This window comes from Aythya marila (assembly GCF_965140915.1).
Source record: "Aythya marila genome assembly, chromosome: Z".
NCBI classification, from domain to species: Eukaryota; Metazoa; Chordata; class Aves; order Anseriformes; family Anatidae; genus Aythya; species Aythya marila.
The window spans coordinates 25,814,124-25,831,495 of NC_139080.1; the positions used below are offsets into that span (position 1 = coordinate 25,814,124).

Consider the following 17,372-nt stretch of genomic DNA (forward strand, 5'->3'; position numbering starts at 1 on the left):
TAACATGCTTTCAAGAAAAAAAAAAGAAAAAATTAAAAAAAAAAAGTCTGGTAAGTGAAGATTTTCTATCAACCTGTCTCGAGTAAAACTAATAAAAATAAAATCTGGCAAAAATCAAAACATGTGGTCTGTTTTGCTGTCAGTTTTAAAACAGCTGACCATCATAGTAAGTACCATTATAAATGCTATCCAGTTTCTTTGTCATTAGGGTATATTGTACTTTTTGTCATTGCTGTCACAGGCATGAGTTATTTCAGATTTACAGGAGAAGGACATTGGACCCTGTGTCTGACTTCAATTTACTTAACTAATTTTAACTAATTTAACTAACTTTAACTAATTTTCCTGTTAGAGGTCAGTCAGTCAATTATGTGTGGTTGTTAGCTCTGATACACAAATACTGTCAAGTTCAGTTCTCTGTGTGTATATAACACAGTTATGTTGCCATATAAGGCAGTATACGGTATTCTCTTTTGAAGGTATATGCAAATGACCTCTTAATTATAGGTGCATCAAGGGTATATATAGGCCACTAAGTGACTTTTTGTGTGAGATATAAATGAACAGACATAGAAAGCAAGTGAAATTCCTACTGTCCAATGTGTATTACCTGAGATCACTTCAGAAGCTGCAAAAAAGATGCATTCCCTTAAGACCAGACAGCTCACTTCTGCTTATAATTTACATAACATTTGCATTCAGATCTCCAGGGATCATATTTTTCTGTTTCAGACTGTGGAGTACAAGCATCTTACCAAGTATTTATAACTTGAAATCACATTCACTCCTTTTGTCTTTATGGGATAAATCTTAATTGCATTCAAGCCCAAACCACTTGATTGTTCAAACAGCTTTCATGCTGGCTCACACATCATTTCAAATGTGTTGAGCCAACTGGCTAATCAATTATTGAGATTCTAGTTTTAGTTTTAATATGGTGGAAATATTTGTGGATTTTTTCATTTTGTTCTCTTCTGTTTACTTTTTCTCCTCTTTCCTAACCAGTATTCTCTTTAATCCATTTTCCTACCTTTGAACATTCCCTCTAATCCTGGACCATGCAAGGTCCACATTGCTGGGCACTTTGTCTTTACTAATCTCCTCTGTTGCTATATTCCAAGTACAATGCAGGTTTTCAGGCTGCTCACTTCACTATATCCAGACTTAATCATATACTTACGATGTGGCCAGGAATTAGGATAAGAACCAGCATTGCAAACAGCATAATTTTACAAGTAATGAGATTTTAGTGCATTAACCTTGAACTAGAACCTTCAAGAGTTGAGTCTTATTGTTCTGTGGACCACTTCCTCCACACTGATCAGGTGGCACAATGCATTGGATCTGGATGTTCTTCTATATTATATACAGAGTTGGACAGACTATACTACTTGAAGTGGACAGTGCACACAGCAAGACAATGTAATATTACCATTGCTGTTGATTTTCACTCAGGATATGTACAGAGGCTTCAGATTTCAAAATAAGATGTAAAGTAAACACAAGGAGGTGGACATATACAACTAATGAATGGCACAGAGAAGTGGGGCCAAAGTCAAATACGATTCTTACTAGGGAAAACAGCCTTGAAATAATAAGACGCTGACTAGTGGACAAAAGCCACAGGTGCAAAAGTAAGGCCCATGTTTTATTCTTAACCTGGAACATGGCGAAAAATAATTCTTCCTCCCCCTTTTTAAACATCATTTAGAAATTTAAAATACATCTTTTAAATCATGGTTGGATATACAATATTTTATGTCAGACATTTTGACTGTGTATGTTGTAAAATAAACATACTTCTTAAACGTTCTTTTTTTTTTAATTGTTTTTGTTTTTGTTTCTGTTTCTTTACCATATTTTATTTATTAACATCAAAAAATGCCTAGTAATTTTCAATATTTATGCTTTTTAAATTAAGCCCATTTTCTCATTTGTTAATACTAGAAACCACACCCTGGGCTAATTTTTTGTGCTACAATATATAGCACAGGCATTTGTTCAAAATCAAAAAACGTAACTTCCACATTTAGTAAATAAATAGTGAACCTTAAATGTAATAAATCATCTTGTATAGACTGTCTTTTACTGACTCTTTCAACACAACTAAAAAGACAACTGACAAAATGCAGAGATGGATATTACTACCCAAAAGTAAGTAGTTCTTACATATGAGAAAGAGAAAACAAAAGTGAAAAAATCTATCTTACTATATACGTTGACTTTATCTGAAAGCCTAATTTCTTTGGTAATAATTCAGCCACCTAATAAAAGTTTTTCTTTAAAACTTGAAACTTTAGATAGTTCATCAGCTGATAGAGACTGTCTTAGCTTCAGTGAAAGCAAAGCCAGTTTCTGTAATCAGCAGATCTGTCCCTTTTGTCTAATAATATTATAGATGAATCTACATTTAACTTTTAATGCTAACACTTTAAAGAGATCTAATAACATTTTTACAGGGCAGTAGGACAGGTGGGGATGTCTTTATTGCAATCCATGACAATTCATAGCATATGGCTTAGAAGGAACATATATACTAACATTTACTCTCCATCCTTACACTTGGTCTCATAAAGATATGACCATTGCCTACAGCCTTGGCATGGTTTCTTAATGGCTTTTCCAAGAGCTGTTTGAAAGTGTTAAATGGTGAGATATCTCTATGATATTAAAAATCAGCTGAGTAAACGGTTGTATGAAGGAATGTATAAACTATGAAAATAATTCAGGTTTTTATTATTGCTTTTCTTTGTTTTGATATTGTTTAGAAAATGTTTTGAGAGATTTTAATTACACTATACTCTATGTTGAAGTTATGACCTGACTAAATTCAATAGGTGGCATTCTGTGACAGAGAAATATGTATTAGAATTGTAAATACCAAACAAAAGTGTACCAAACAAGCTTCTCTGACAGCATGTTACTTTTCATGGAGTCTACTGGCTTGATTCTTCCCTTATTCATACTTACAATAACGTAAACACTGGTTTGTATTGATCTACACCTGGAACAAGACACATTCACAGTTTTAAAATGGCAAAATATTCCAGATGCCACAAAGGAGAAGAAAAAAATTGTTTGTTTTATTTTGAGGACCAGCTACAAAGAGTACTGATGCAATCTATACAGTTTCCTGATTAATGCTGCATGCATTGATACATATAAGAACAATATTTCTTGCACCAATACTGCTAAGTATTTGACTTGCATGTCTGCACTGTTACAAAAGCTCATAATGCCGTGACCAAATTGAACTTTTTTTTTTTTTTTTTAAATAACATGACCACTTGCATTTTAAATATCTAATTATCAGTATGATTTTTGTCTTCCTGGACATGTCACTGGAAGTGTTTTAAGAGGTAGCTTTGCAGTTTGAAGTTAAGTGAAGTGGTTTTAAATAGCAAAGTATGCAAGCAAATGAAAGTGAAATCTAAAACTTTCATACAGTATTTTCTAAATCTCTGCCACTCTTTTTCCATGTTTGATTTCTGCCATCAGAGCACTCTGATAAGCATTGAGAATCTGAAGCCTTTGCACCATCAAACAGTAGAGCTCACATTTTACAAATAAATAAATAAACAGTAAATGGCTTTTTCCGGTTACATCAACACCTGTGTTCTTGTGTCAGGAAGCCGAAGTCCTACCAGACCTCCACATACTAGAACAGTAGAAGCAAGGAGAATAGGGATTGCTTTGGTGATACCAACAAGGGAACCAAATATTAAGTTTCCAAGTACAGCTGCTGCTTTGCATAGCGCATTCAAAAAACCAAAGCCTGTTGCCCTAGAAGAAAAAACAGAATAAAGTTAAAATGAATGTAAGAGTAAAAACCTTTGAAACAAATCCTCAGTGGGAATAAATCAGTATAGTCCTCTATTTTAAAGTGAATTTATTACAAGGATTCTGTACTTGATCTTTATAATGTGAAATCAAAACTCTACTGTAACAGCATTTTATTGAGACAAATTCATTCTGCTAACTTGGGGACAAAAATATGAAATGAATAAGTGAACAGGCGAGTTTGTACTTTCACACAACGACAAAGGACCTACAAACAGAAATTCAATAACATTTAAAATGGTGGATCAGTAGAGAGGAGGTGAGAAATCTTTCAAGAGCTACATAGTGATATCAGGAGGTCACCAAAATAAAAGGATGAGCATCATGGGGTACTGAATAAAAATTGTTTTCTTACAGATGATATGCATGTTCAATGCTTTCTCAAAAGGGTTATAAGACCTTTAATAATTACAAATGTCTGTCTCTTAGCGTCAAAGAGAATGAGGCTTTAAAAACAAAAAACAAAAAAGACCCTGCTTCATGCAGAAGAGATACCTAAGAAACTTCAGACAAAAGGGATTGCCAATAGAAAACACAATACGAGCAACTCAGAGGTGCTTATGCTTTGTGGAGGTATTATTTTAGAGGTCTAATTTTTGGTAGCGAGCACATAGATGTACTATGCAAACTGCTACCCTTTTAATTAAATGTGTTTTGACGTGACAGTATGATTCATAATTGCAAGAAAAATAATTGTCCTAAAAAAAGTGTCCTAAAAAAATCGTCTGTAAAATGGCAAAGTCTTTAACATTTCCCAAATCTCTAGGAAGTGAAAGGGAGAATAACTGTTTGAAGCTCACACTGTGCTCACTGGGACAAAATAATAAGAATCACAATGATATAAACTTCTTTTCAGAACAAACAATTTTTTTTATTGTTAATATTAATTATTGCCATTAGAAGGAAAAAGTTCCCCAGTCCAAACAGAAAGAATTGACAGAGAAACTAATGGACTGGGTGACTAAGAGGTTACTTAGTTATTGTAGTGAAATTCTTTGTAAAGGAATGGAAGGTCCTATACTCATATACAGTCTGTACTCAAAAGTAACTATGATGAACTTCTGCTACTGTAGCTCATAGAATTATAGAATTGTTTGAGTTGAATGGACCTTAAAGATCACCTAGTTCCAACTTCTCTGTCACTTGGAGGGATGCCACCCAGGTGATCAGGTAGTCCTGGGCCTCATCCAACCTGTTTTTGAACATTTCCAGGGATAGGGCATCCACAGCTTCTCTGGGCAACCTCTTCCAGTGACACACCACCCTCTGAGTAAAGAATTTCCTCCTAATCTCTAACCTAAATCTGCATTCTACCTTGTCTGACTGAGCAAAAAGTTGCCCTCCGTCTTTTATATAAGCCCTATTTAAGTATATAAAACTGCAATAAGATGGCCCTGGAGCCTTCTTTTCAGACCCGAGCCCTCTCAGCCTTTCTTCATAGGAGAGGTGCTCCAGCCCTCTGATTAACTTCATAGCCCTCCTCTGAACCCATTCTAATAAACCCACATCCTTCTTGTGCTGGGAGCCCCTGGATACACTGCTCCAAGTGGGGCCTCACAAAAATAGAACAGAGGGGGACAAACCCCTCCCTTGACCTCTTTCGATGCAGCCTAGGATTCTTAAAAGTATCCCAGAGAATCAACCTAAAGTAAGCAGACTTTATCCCAAATGACAACAAGGTTACAACTGAGAGGTTTCTCAAGGTTTTTCACAGAATTATTTTTATTTTGAAAAAGAAAGCCTAACAAGGGAGAAGACCCTCTACCTCAGGCAAACAATGGATGTAGCCACAGCCCACAGTGTCACTAGTTTATGTTTTCTTCTGCAAATCCAGTCACTGCATCTTAAGAGAATTGATCAGTCAGTCCCTTTGGTGTCCTACATCTAAGTCATATCTCCTGGGAAAGTTAAAATATCCTGTGTAGAAGAGCTCACCAGCATATTGGGGTTAGTAGCACTAGCCATGTCCTGAATTTACACAGAATCACAGAATTTCTAGGTTGGAAGAGGATGCTGTTGGCCTTCTTGGCCACCTTAGCACACTGCTGGCTAATATTCAGCCAACTATCAACCATCACTCCCAGGTCCTTCTCTGCCTGGCAGCTCTCCAACCACTCATCTCCCAGCCTGTAGCTCTGCTTGGGGTTGTTGCGCCCCAGGTGCAGGACCCGGCACTTGGCCTTGTTAAACTTCATGCAGTTGACCTCAGCCCATCAGTGCAGCCTATCCAGATCCTCCTGCAGAGCCTTCCTACACTCAAGCAGATCGACACACGCACCTAGCTTGGTGTCATCTGCAAACTTACTGAGGGTGCAAACATTTATTTATGTGATATGCTGTACTTCAGAATTGTACTGGTCCTGTTATATTTGAGGATGCTGCACCAAAGGAATAATGAAGGTGGATTGGTACCCTTCTGGTCTATTTCCATATATTTCTGGCCCTAGTTTGTTCTTAGATGCTGAAATCTAGTTAATCAACAGGGTCAACTTCAGAATCATTTGAAGTAATGGTATAAAGTAATGTTTATTTTTTGAGTAAACATAATTCCTTTTTGTGCAATATGTTGTACCCATGCAGATACTGCATGAAAAGAAACATTAATAATATCTAGGGAAGGAGAGGCAGGTCATTGGGATAGCAGAGCAGAAACTACACAGGAAATGAGCTGGGGAAAAAAAATAATAGCAAAAGGGTCTCTAATATGCCTCCTGAATGGTCAAATGGCTACTTTTTTTCTATGTTTGATTAAACCTGCATTACTTACGTAATACTCAGGGCCTAAAAAGGTAAACTTGCACATGGAGGTGAATATCTTCAAAACGACATGCTCTGCTGCCTGATGATGCAGACCAGTGAGGTCTGTCTGAGAGTGCACTGCTGAGAGCACCAGAGGAGGGACCTTTGGAAGAGTTGCTTGAGAGCCTTCCTGTCAGGGAAACATTTGCAGTAATTCCTTGAAAATGTTTCCTCAGAAGAGGACTGATTAACTTTTAGGAAGACTTTTGGAGAAATCCAGCCAAAGAAGGACTGAGAAATGTACTGAAGGAAGTAGCAAAGAGCCATCCTACTGGAGTAATTTTTCAAAGTCTGTGGTCAAGTGTCTACCACAGACAGATTTGTACTACCAGGCAGACTAAGCTGAGCATCAGAAGTGTACCTGTAAAAAACTGACCAGAATGTGAAAAAGGTCCTGACAGGGAAGACTGATACATAGCCATGCAATATATATGTTGCAATACGCAAACATGAGAGCAGAGTCTAATAAAACCTTTGCTGCAGTTTTTGGGAAAGTGCTAATGTACTGGAAGTCTGCAAATGATCAAGGACTTACAATGTGCCATCTCAGGATCACAAATGAGTTAAGTGAAAAAAAACACAGAAGTGCAAGGCCATTACTAAATACACTGATCTACACTAAGTTCATCAGTTACTGGGCAAAACACTGGCATAAGAATATCTTTCTGACTGTCAAAAATCTTTGGCAATAATTGTCAAGAAAGTCAGTAGAAAGAACCCCTTGTTCTTTTAGAGGATGTCAATAAACCCTTTGGGCAAATCAGTAAGACAGTCCTGGTGAATCACTGTGGGCTTGCCTTAAAGACAACAAAACAAAACGAAATAGAAAAAGCTATAGAATTTAGTATTAATAGGAAAAAATATTGAAGTCCTATAAAAGTGCCAGGTCTCACAGAAAGCTGAGTGTTAAAGAAAAAGAATTTTCCCAGTATTTTACTACTGGTGCTAGGAAACCTGTGACAAAGAAAAATACCGAGCTTCCTTTCACCCAAGTCTCACATAACAAATGGCAAGAATCCAAATGGTTAAAAATAAAGGGATTATCCAGGCCTTTAGATTAAATGCGCTTATTTCCTAGTTGCCAAATATGCTCCTTCTTAGACCAGGTGCTTGTGTTCTTAAATAAAGTAGTTCGGGTCCACTTTTGTGTTGCTTATGGAGCACCTACCTCATAACTTCATTTTCATGCTGTAGAGTTCTACTGAATGTGTAACACAGTCATTTGATATCCCTCTTGCCAGACCTAGTGCTAAACTAGCAGCACTTTACAAAAGACTCTGAGTAAAATTTTTGTGGGTTTTGATGACTTGCAAATCCTATGAAAACAGTAAGTTTCTGAATGTGCTATGGATAATTTTCTAATCGCCTGAGGATTAATTTTTCTAATCCTCCTTTTCAAAAATAAATACACAGGTCATAGTCTTGCCAATTACACCATATAATGTGCAAGTAAAATCAAAGAATGTGCCTTCCTGCCTTAGACTTGCTTGAGAAACTTCATAGGTGTGGTATTTCATGCCTTTAAAACACCAGCATGCAATTTCAGCAAAGTGCAGTTGAACTGCATCCACAGGATGGCAGTAGAAAATAGCTGCCAGAAAGTCTGCTATAAGTTGATGACTGCTGTTATGACTCAAACGACTAGAATACTTCTCTTCTGACAGCCACAACAATAAAAAGTTGGATTTAAGATAACCTATGAATAGGTTTTATTACTCTCGGGACTCAGAAAGAGGAGGAGAAGATAAATATAATGAACTGAAGATAGGTGACTTAATTCTTAATTATGACCAAACCTTTATGAACTTCTTTCAAAGGTATGAAAAAAGGCAAAACAGAATGAAATCATTTTATAGCACACCTTGAATTCTAAATATTCCTGGCCATGTTTCAAACCCTGATGCCTGGCAGCCTTAGCAAAACTGAAGAATTGTTGGTTATCTGATGTAATCTGATTTTGATTTACTCTGCGGGAGATACAAGGATTCCACTTTCTGCTTATTTGGCTTATTTGTTGTAACCATTGTTTGACAAGAGTCTTGGCTTATAAAGTCAATTCTTCCCAAGTTAGCTCACAAGAAGACACTTAATACTTATAGAAATGTAAAAATTCCATTTAAATGTCATACAAATCTCCTGTTACTTTTTTTTTTTTTTTTTCCAGAGAATTTTAAATCTCTTCTATTCATATTTGTATTACAGGCATAGCTAGAAAATTATGCAATGTTGTTTCAGGTCCCTTTGGCACAAAAATTACAACACAATCTGTAATTACATCATCATACAATATATTTTTTTCCACATTACTCTGCCAATGCACAGAACAAAGGCAGCTTGAGGGATCAAGCATGATGTAGTGAAGGAAACTTGGTTTCCCTCATGTTGCAGAATTTGGAAGGTACACAGATGGGATTGGGACTGCAAGATGAAAAAGCAGAGTCTCATGATTAAGCTAGTTGAATGCTGTCAGAAGAACAGTTACAAACCCCATTCCCATAACAGAATTTCTATATGATGCTAGCAAGTCATTTAAGCTAACTAAATAGTCATTAAGTATGTAATTCACATTTTATGTCTGCTCAGCTTAGCACCTTCAGGTTTGTGTCATTGAAGTGCTGAGCAGGGGAATTTATATTTTTAGCCCATTCCCTCTTCTGAAATTCTCAGTGATTGGGTTTCCAGGTCCCACATGAAATAAATCAGGCACCTAACATCATTTTTGACAACATTATCATTTTCCTCAGTGCCTTAATTCCTGCATCACCTCCTTCCAAAGAACAGCTCTGAAAATACAGAAAGTTTTTGAGAGTAGAAAATCACTCTATAAACACTCAAAAATGTTCACAAGATTATTAATAATTCTTCTTTAGAGGAGAGCTTTCAAATACATGAAATAATTTGGTTTGGCTCTCAAGAGGGCCACAACTGACCAAAAACTTCTCAGAACCTGCTGACTGTTGAGCATTCCAGAATCACACAAGCCATTAAGAAGATAGACAAAAGCCGAGATAAACGGTAAGGACAAAAGATGAGATAATACTAGTATTTATTATTATTATTAATTATTATTATTATTATTATTTTGTATTATAGAACAGGATTAAATTACTGGTTTATTAGAAATGAGCTTACTTATAACTGCTCATCATCAGTGTCCTTTAAAATCTTTGTATTGAAAAGTAAGTAATAAATTAAATACTGTTTTACAATGATTATTCATTACTAAATGTTTTATGTGAAAGACTGAAACATACCTATAACCAGGATTTGTAATGTATTTTCTACTTTCTAATGCAACTTCCTCTCCCTGAAAACCACTTGACATGTATACAGTCTCCAACATGTCTTATTTTATTAGTTCCACAGATTAACTCAGGTTTTCTAAAGAACATTTAGATAAAAAAAAAAAAAAAAAAAAAAAAAAAGTGACAATGGCATAAAATATAGAATTCTAGAATCATCCAGGTTGGAAAACACATATGACTTAGCAAGTCCCACCACTAAACTATGTCTCTCAGTATCATGCCTACATGTCTCTTAAACACCTCCAGGGATGGGGACTCCATGACTTCCTGGGAAACCTTTTTCAACAAATTATTCCTAATGTCCAATCTAAACCTCTCCTGATGCAACATGAGGTGATTTCCTTGCATCCTATTACTTGTCACCCAAGAAAAAGAGATGAACGTTCTCGTTGCTGCAACGACACCCTCCTCACTGCAACTTCCTTTCAGGTAGTTGTAGACAGAGCTGTCTCCAATCAGTTTCCTTTTCTCTAGACAAAGCAATTCCAATTCCCTGAGATACTCCTTGTAAGTCTTGGTTTTAGTCCCATTATCAGCTTTCTACTTATCAAGAATTTAGGACAAGCTACAGAATTACTGCAAATACAGATATTAGATTGTTAAATAAATTTATAAAATTTATAAATAATGAGGTGATTTTGAATGCATTTGAAGCCCAAATCTGTTAAGATTTTGAAGCAACCTTACCTCTGCCCTGTGGGCAGCTAATGAAGAGGAAACCAGAATGTGTCCTGTGTATCACATACACCATGCATTTCCAAGTTTCTCACCACACCCCTACCTGACAGAAAGCCAGTATGATTTTCCAAAAATAACCTGGGGTACGACTTATGAAACACTTTCTGTATTACCCTGCAAATTACTGGCAAAGCCCCAGCAGTTTGGCTATTGGCTAGATTCCAAGGGGAGTTTTGTGGTAGGAAAAGGAGGGGCTGCGCAGCCTGATCTCTTGTGCGTGTTAGTATGAACTGGCCTCCTTACACACACATTTCTTTCAGCCCAGACTCTAGCTTCTATTTGCTGCTCATTTCACTCATTTCACTTCTATTTGTGGTCATTTCACGGGTGAGTAAGCAAAAATTATTTATTGGAATAATAAAAGAATGATGCACCTTTGCCTCAACCTTAAAAATTATGGGAAGGAACAAACTTCCAGAATTATAATCCCAAAAGTCAAAAAGTGGCTATGATGGAACCAGAACTTTTGGAAAACTCATCTTTAGTATATGCCAGCAATGTTTGTCCTGAACTAAGATGACTTGACCAATCAGGCTGTTTACATAGATAATATGAAATGACAAGTTCTCTATCTGAGTTGTTGCAAAAATACCCTAAAAATTCAGCTGCAAGTACATTTTTCTAATTTGGTTCCATAGTTATTATTGCATGCATATTTTTTTTTTTTTTTAAGAAAAAAAGAAAAATTTTCTACAATCTCATAGTTACCAGAAACTACTAAAAAAATATTAGCTGCAAATATGGATACCCTAAAACAGATATCAGTAGCATACTGATAATTTAATCATTCCTAGTGATGATTTTTTTTCATTAACACCGATGGGTTTTCCAATTATTTTTTTCTTAAAACAAAACAAAAACAAACAAACAAACAAACAATAACAACAACAAAAAACAAAAACAGTGACTAGTACATTCAGGAATGTCAATAGAATAACTACTTAGAAAGGACATTTATTAGAATTATATCATAGCATTTGATTGACGGAATAATTCTTGCCAGAAGATTTCTGAGGTGTAATAAAAACTGTAGTGCTTAAACCTTAGTGCTTTAGATTCATGAGTAGCTTAGTATGGTTATGTTGATATAACCACAACAATGGATATAACCACAACAGTTTACTCTGTAAAGAAGCACTTATTTAAAAAATAATAATATGAAAAGAAAGCATATTCAACCAGTCTACTGTCTTTCTGTCTTAATGGACAGTACCAAATTTAGTTGAATCTGTGTCCAAAAACTAAGACTTTACAGCCAGTCATCAGACATTTATAAAATTCTGGACCTTTTTTTTTTATTTCTTATGCCACTGGGTGGCATAAGAAATAGCACTGTGATAGAGAAGAGACACTCCATACCTTAGAGAGAACAGGGCAGTTTTACTGTTTTTTTTAGAGAGAAAGAGAGAGAGAGAGGAGAGAGAGAGAGAGAAAGAGAGAGAGAGAGAGAGACAGAGAAAGAAAGAGAGAGAAAGAGAGAAAGAAAGAGAGAAAGAGAGAAAGAGAGAAAGAAAGAAAGAGAGAGAGAGAGAGAGACAGAGAAAGAAAGAGAGAGAAAGAGAGAAAGAAAGAGAGAAAGAGAGAAAGAGAGAAAGAGAGAGAGAGAGACAGAGAGAGAGAAAGAAAGAGAGAAAGAAAGAAAGAGAAAGAAAGAGAGAAAGAGAGAAAGAGAGAGAGAAAGAGAAGAAAGAGAAGAAAGAGAGAGAGAGAGAAAGAAAGAGAGAAAGAGAAAGAGAGAAAGAAAGAGAGAGAGAGAAAGAGAGAAAGAGCGAAAGAGCGAAAGAGAGAAAGAGAGAAAGAGAAAGAGAGAAAGAGAGAGAGAAAGAGAGAGAGAGAGAGAGAGAGAGAAAGAAAGAAAGAAAGAAAGAAAGAAAGAAAGAAAGAAAGAAAGAAAGAAAGAAAGAAAGAAAGAAAGAAAGAAAGAAAGAAAGAAAGAAAGAAAGAGAAAGAAAAGAGAAAGGGAAAAAAAAGAAAGGGAAAAAGAGGGAGGGAGAGAAGGAAGGAAGGAAGGAAGGAAGGAAGGAAGGAAGGAAGGAAGGAAGGAAGGAAGGAAGGAAGGAAGGAAGGAAGGAAGGAAAAAAAAAAAAAAAAAGAAGATACAAGTCTATTCAATAGGTTGTGGCTTTTATGATTTTACCTCTGACATATTGCTGTTGAACTACACTTCTTCCTTCTGTTAATTCAGTGGCATAAAGTCATCATTGGAGAGTATCTTAACATTAGAGGAAAAATGTCTTCTAGCAGCAGTGCTTGCAGGACATCAAAGCTGCCCAGAGCATCTTTGCAGAAAGGGTCAGGAGCAATGCCTGAGACACTTATGTATCTGTTTAATGTAGATACTAGTCTATGTATGATGCTAGTCTGTATGTACAGACTCCTAGTGACCCTGCATACAAACTTGCTGCAGGCTGAATAACAGCTCAGTGTGGTTCAAGCCCTAAATCTCTTATAACAGATGCTGTTGAGCTCCAGAGAGTGATTTTCATTATCATCTCTACCATTCCATGAACAAGAGACAAATGCAACAATTTTTCTATTTTTGGACCAAATTCATAACTAATAGCTAGCTGCACTAGGGGAAACCCCAAAATATTCTATTACTATTTTCAACTATTTTCAGAAAAAATGATAATTTTCATTGTTTTAAATAAGAGCAGCAGTTATAACTTTTTTTTTTTTTTTTTTCCTTTTCATATGAAACTACATTAGTGTTATTTTCCTGATTAGGTGATATTTGACAAGAAAGATAAACCCAAGAGGTTAAAAAAATCTCTCTCTCTCTTTTTTTTTTTTTTTTCCTTGCTATTCTTAAGACAAACTGTGAGTACAGCTCACCTAAAACTTCACTATTTCTGTAAACAATACAGCATTAATTATTTCTATTACCATATCTGGTGGTACAGAGAGATGGAGTCAAAAAAATTAATAGAGATGTATCTGCACATACCTTCTGTCTGTAGGATACAACTCCACAGTAATGACATCAAGAGAGTTCCAAGCTGAGATGGTGAGACCGTTGTAGAGGCACAGCATACCTATCATCATGGATTCACTGGTCCCAAACCACAGGAAAAAACAGCTTATGCCAGAAAGAACCATGGAACCACCTATGCAAGAGTCAGACAAAATGAGTGCTAAGTGAGGCTGAATTTAAAAGAATGATTGCTGTTTGTTTTGTCTAACATTTCTATTCACACAGTGAAACAAAATAAGTCGCCCATATACTTGAGTTAAAAAATGAAGAGATATTCTTTGCCGGTAGACCATTCAGGCAGACAAATGTTAGAAGGCTATTGAGGAAAAAATGTAATTCCTTTATATTCTTTATGGATATACCATAAAGTATTAAGCTGGAACCCTTTCTGAACTCCCAAAAGAAACTGCAAGGAAAACTATCCCTGTTCTTCCTCAACATCTGAATTACATGAAACTCATTCATATAATGTGGTAATAAGAACATGGAGTAGGAAATGTATTTATATACAGTTTCCTAGAAAATGAATATAATGGACTATATTTAGCTACTTAAGTAAAACAAAAACCTATCTGTCTTTGCTGATAATCCACAGTAGGTGTCTTTCAGCTGTGTTACCTTGCAAAATAGATAGCAGGCAAAGGACTGCTAACTTTTCCTAGGAGATACTCTAGTAGCTGAGGATCACCTGCACACATCCCACTCTCTTTCTTTTTTTTTTTATAGAAAGAGAAGAAGAGAGAGAGAAAGAGAGAGAGAAAGAAAGAAAAAGAAAGAAGAAAGAAAGGAAGAAAAAGAAAGAAAGAAAGAACATTTTTTTTTCTCTTTTTTTTTTTTTTTTTTTCTGTTTTAAAGTGAAGTCCATACCTAACATTGTTAAACGTCCAATTCTATCCATCAGAAGAGCAGACACAATGTTCCCTGGTAACACTGCCAAAGTTCCCAGAAAATTAACGAAATAAATCCAGTAGGCACTGTAGTCATCATCAAAAGAAATTTGGCATCCTGTCCTGATGTGGAAAAATGTGCAATTTATAAAATCACTGTCAACAAATTTATATTGCTCGAGATCTGTGGAAAGAAGAAAAAGTAAGATTTCAGCTAACAGTTGACTCCATGTGCAGGTTTTGATTAAAACTTTTGAAGTTTATGCAATCTTGATGACAACTAGGAGCTTTTACTGCTTCATAAACAGCACTAATTATTGCTTTTACTTCTGATAGCCTTTTATCTTAAGAGAAAAATATGTGAAGGCTATAATAAAGAGCAACTAAGACATCAAATAAAGCAGATTATATTAATGTATTTCAGCTCTATTTGGATCCTATTTGGTTCAAACCTCTCATATCAGGCTTGTTGTGCACTGGATTTCTGCAAGTTTTTATCAGCCAGCATTGCTGTTGTTCCTATGGTTCCTATGTCTTGCTCGGTGTTAGGCTTTTTTTTTTTTTTTTTGACTTGTTTTTAGTTATTTCCATACCAGAGAGCCTTTCAGATGAGACTGTTGATCATGCTCAGCTTGACTTCCTTTAAAGGGAAATGTTCACACAGAATTCAGAATTCAGATTAATTTATTTTCATTTCTGAGCAGACTGCAAGCAGTCTTCAGCTCAGTTCAAGTCTGAAAAAATATACTAAGAAATGTATCTGACCCAGTGTTTAGAAATGCAATAAGTTGTTTTTTTTTTTTTACTAAACTTTTCACCAATTGTGAGTTCTGTAAACTCAGTGTCTGTTTTAATATTTATCATTAAAGCACAAATAATCACAGATATATCTTCCATTTTTTATAATTACGCATCTAATCATTTTGAAAATTATCAGTCAGATCTTGCTAGGATCTGGTATGATATTGGCACCAATGTATCTTGACAATGGTGACATTTTCATGCATTCATTATTAAAAAGGGATGCAGATGAATTACTATATGTAACAGTCCAGACTGTTCTATTTCAAATAACATTTTAGAGATCTCTCCTTATACTTTCCCCCTTATTTCTGTTTCTTCCATCAGCCTTAAAGTCATTTCTCAGGAATATTGAAAGCTGGACATTGCTTGTTATGTATAGCCTAACTCTGTAACTAATATGGTTATTTCAGTTACAGCAAAGAAGTAAAAAGTGCTGTATCTCTCTGGACACAATCTTAGTTTACATTGTTTTAAAATGAAAGAAAACAAACAAACAAACAAAAAACAATAACAATGACATAAACAAACCAGGTCTTCTGCTTAAACATGTGAAAGCACAAATTCCTATTTCTGGTAAAATACTTAGTAGATTGGGAATGATTATAGATGAGGAAGCATGAATCTTGAACTTACCTCCTATGTCTATGTAAGAAGAATAGAATAGTCCCATTTAGACCAAATTAAAATACACCTAATTAAAGCAACCAATTTCTCATCTCAAGACTGAATATCTTTAGGGATGATTTAAATGAAAGAAACATTTATTATCTGAGTTAATACTAGGCCTGCAGTATCTCAAATGGAAGAGTGATCCTTTCTCTTCTCTGGTATTACATCGTTGATTTTATAGATTTGTGTTCCCTTGAAGAAGGCTTCCTGTATGCTTCATTAGAAATTCAGAATCTATAATCAGTTGACAACAGTCAGATGATAACATGCAGATGCAAAATTGGTACTCAGGAATTTTCATGTAATACCTGTGTTGTAGAAGGTGGTATTCACAAAAGTGCAGTTCCTGAAGTATGTGTTCAGTGAAGTAATGTCTTCAAACACACAATTCTTAAAAAGGGAATCTTCAAAGGTTACTGATTTAAACTTCATCATAATAAACCTGTAAAATACAAATAATTTCTGTAACTCTACTTTCACAGGTTAGAAACAGCAACAGGTCAAGCTGATAAATCTTTATAGTTTTATTTAGTATGCTGAAGAACCTCAACCACAGAAACAGTGATCACTTAAGGACATTCCAGAGACATAACCAATGATACTATTTCTGTGGTAATATTTCAGTTATTACTTGTCTTTAATCATCAACCAAAAACAACGTCATAACATCCATGGAATAGCCTTGTAAAATGACCAGAACTCATAATTTGACATTACAGTCATAAATTGAGAGCTCAGACACCAGGAACCCAGCCTCTTGGAACAAAGAATCACCTGCTGGTACCAACAAGCTGGAAAGAAAGAATTTTTCAAAGAATGTTTATTTGTCCATATGAAAACACACTGGGCACTGTGTCAGGCTCAAATTCAAAAGAAACTTCTTGAAGATTTTAAAAATGATTTTTTAGTTGTTTTTACCATTATCACAACACTTACATTGGCAGTTATACAGCTAGGTATCAAACAGGAAGAATGTTTTTTTTCTAGCCCTGTGTTTGTGGATGCAATTGCAAATACTGTGTACATAAAATGTGCACAAATGAATTGTCATTAACTTTTCTTATTTTTGAACATCTTTATTCCTACTGACTTTTATTTAATTCCTAGGTCTTTGATCATGGCTGTCAATGAAGTCATTCATAGAAAAGGTTAAGGACAAAGTATATTACTAGCAGTAATTTTCTACCTCAACATTACTAGGCTAAAGCAATATTGTAAACTCTTTCCACTGTGCTCTTAACACAGATATCATTATGCTAACAACAACAACAAGGAAAAGACACATTTAAATAATAAATTTAAATAAATAAATAAACAAATATAACCAAAACAATGAATAAATGAATTTTAAAATAT

General features: G+C 35.2%; 1 protein-coding gene across 1 annotated transcript in view; it reads right to left on the reverse strand.

Moving 5' to 3' along the window:
* Nucleotides 1-3,599: 3,599 nt before the first annotated feature.
* The window catches only part of SV2C (synaptic vesicle glycoprotein 2C), a gene marked incomplete at both ends in the record, with an annotated part of 87,650 nt that continues 73,877 nt past the window's right edge, over nt 3,600-17,372 (reverse strand). Inside the window, 4 exons of the mRNA XM_082783713.1 lie at nt 3,600-3,783; nt 13,630-13,789; nt 14,524-14,727; nt 16,325-16,458. Coding sequence (XP_082639839.1) covers nt 3,600-3,783; nt 13,630-13,789; nt 14,524-14,727; nt 16,325-16,458 — 682 coding nt within the window. The remainder of the gene's footprint in view (nt 3,784-13,629; nt 13,790-14,523; nt 14,728-16,324; nt 16,459-17,372) is intronic.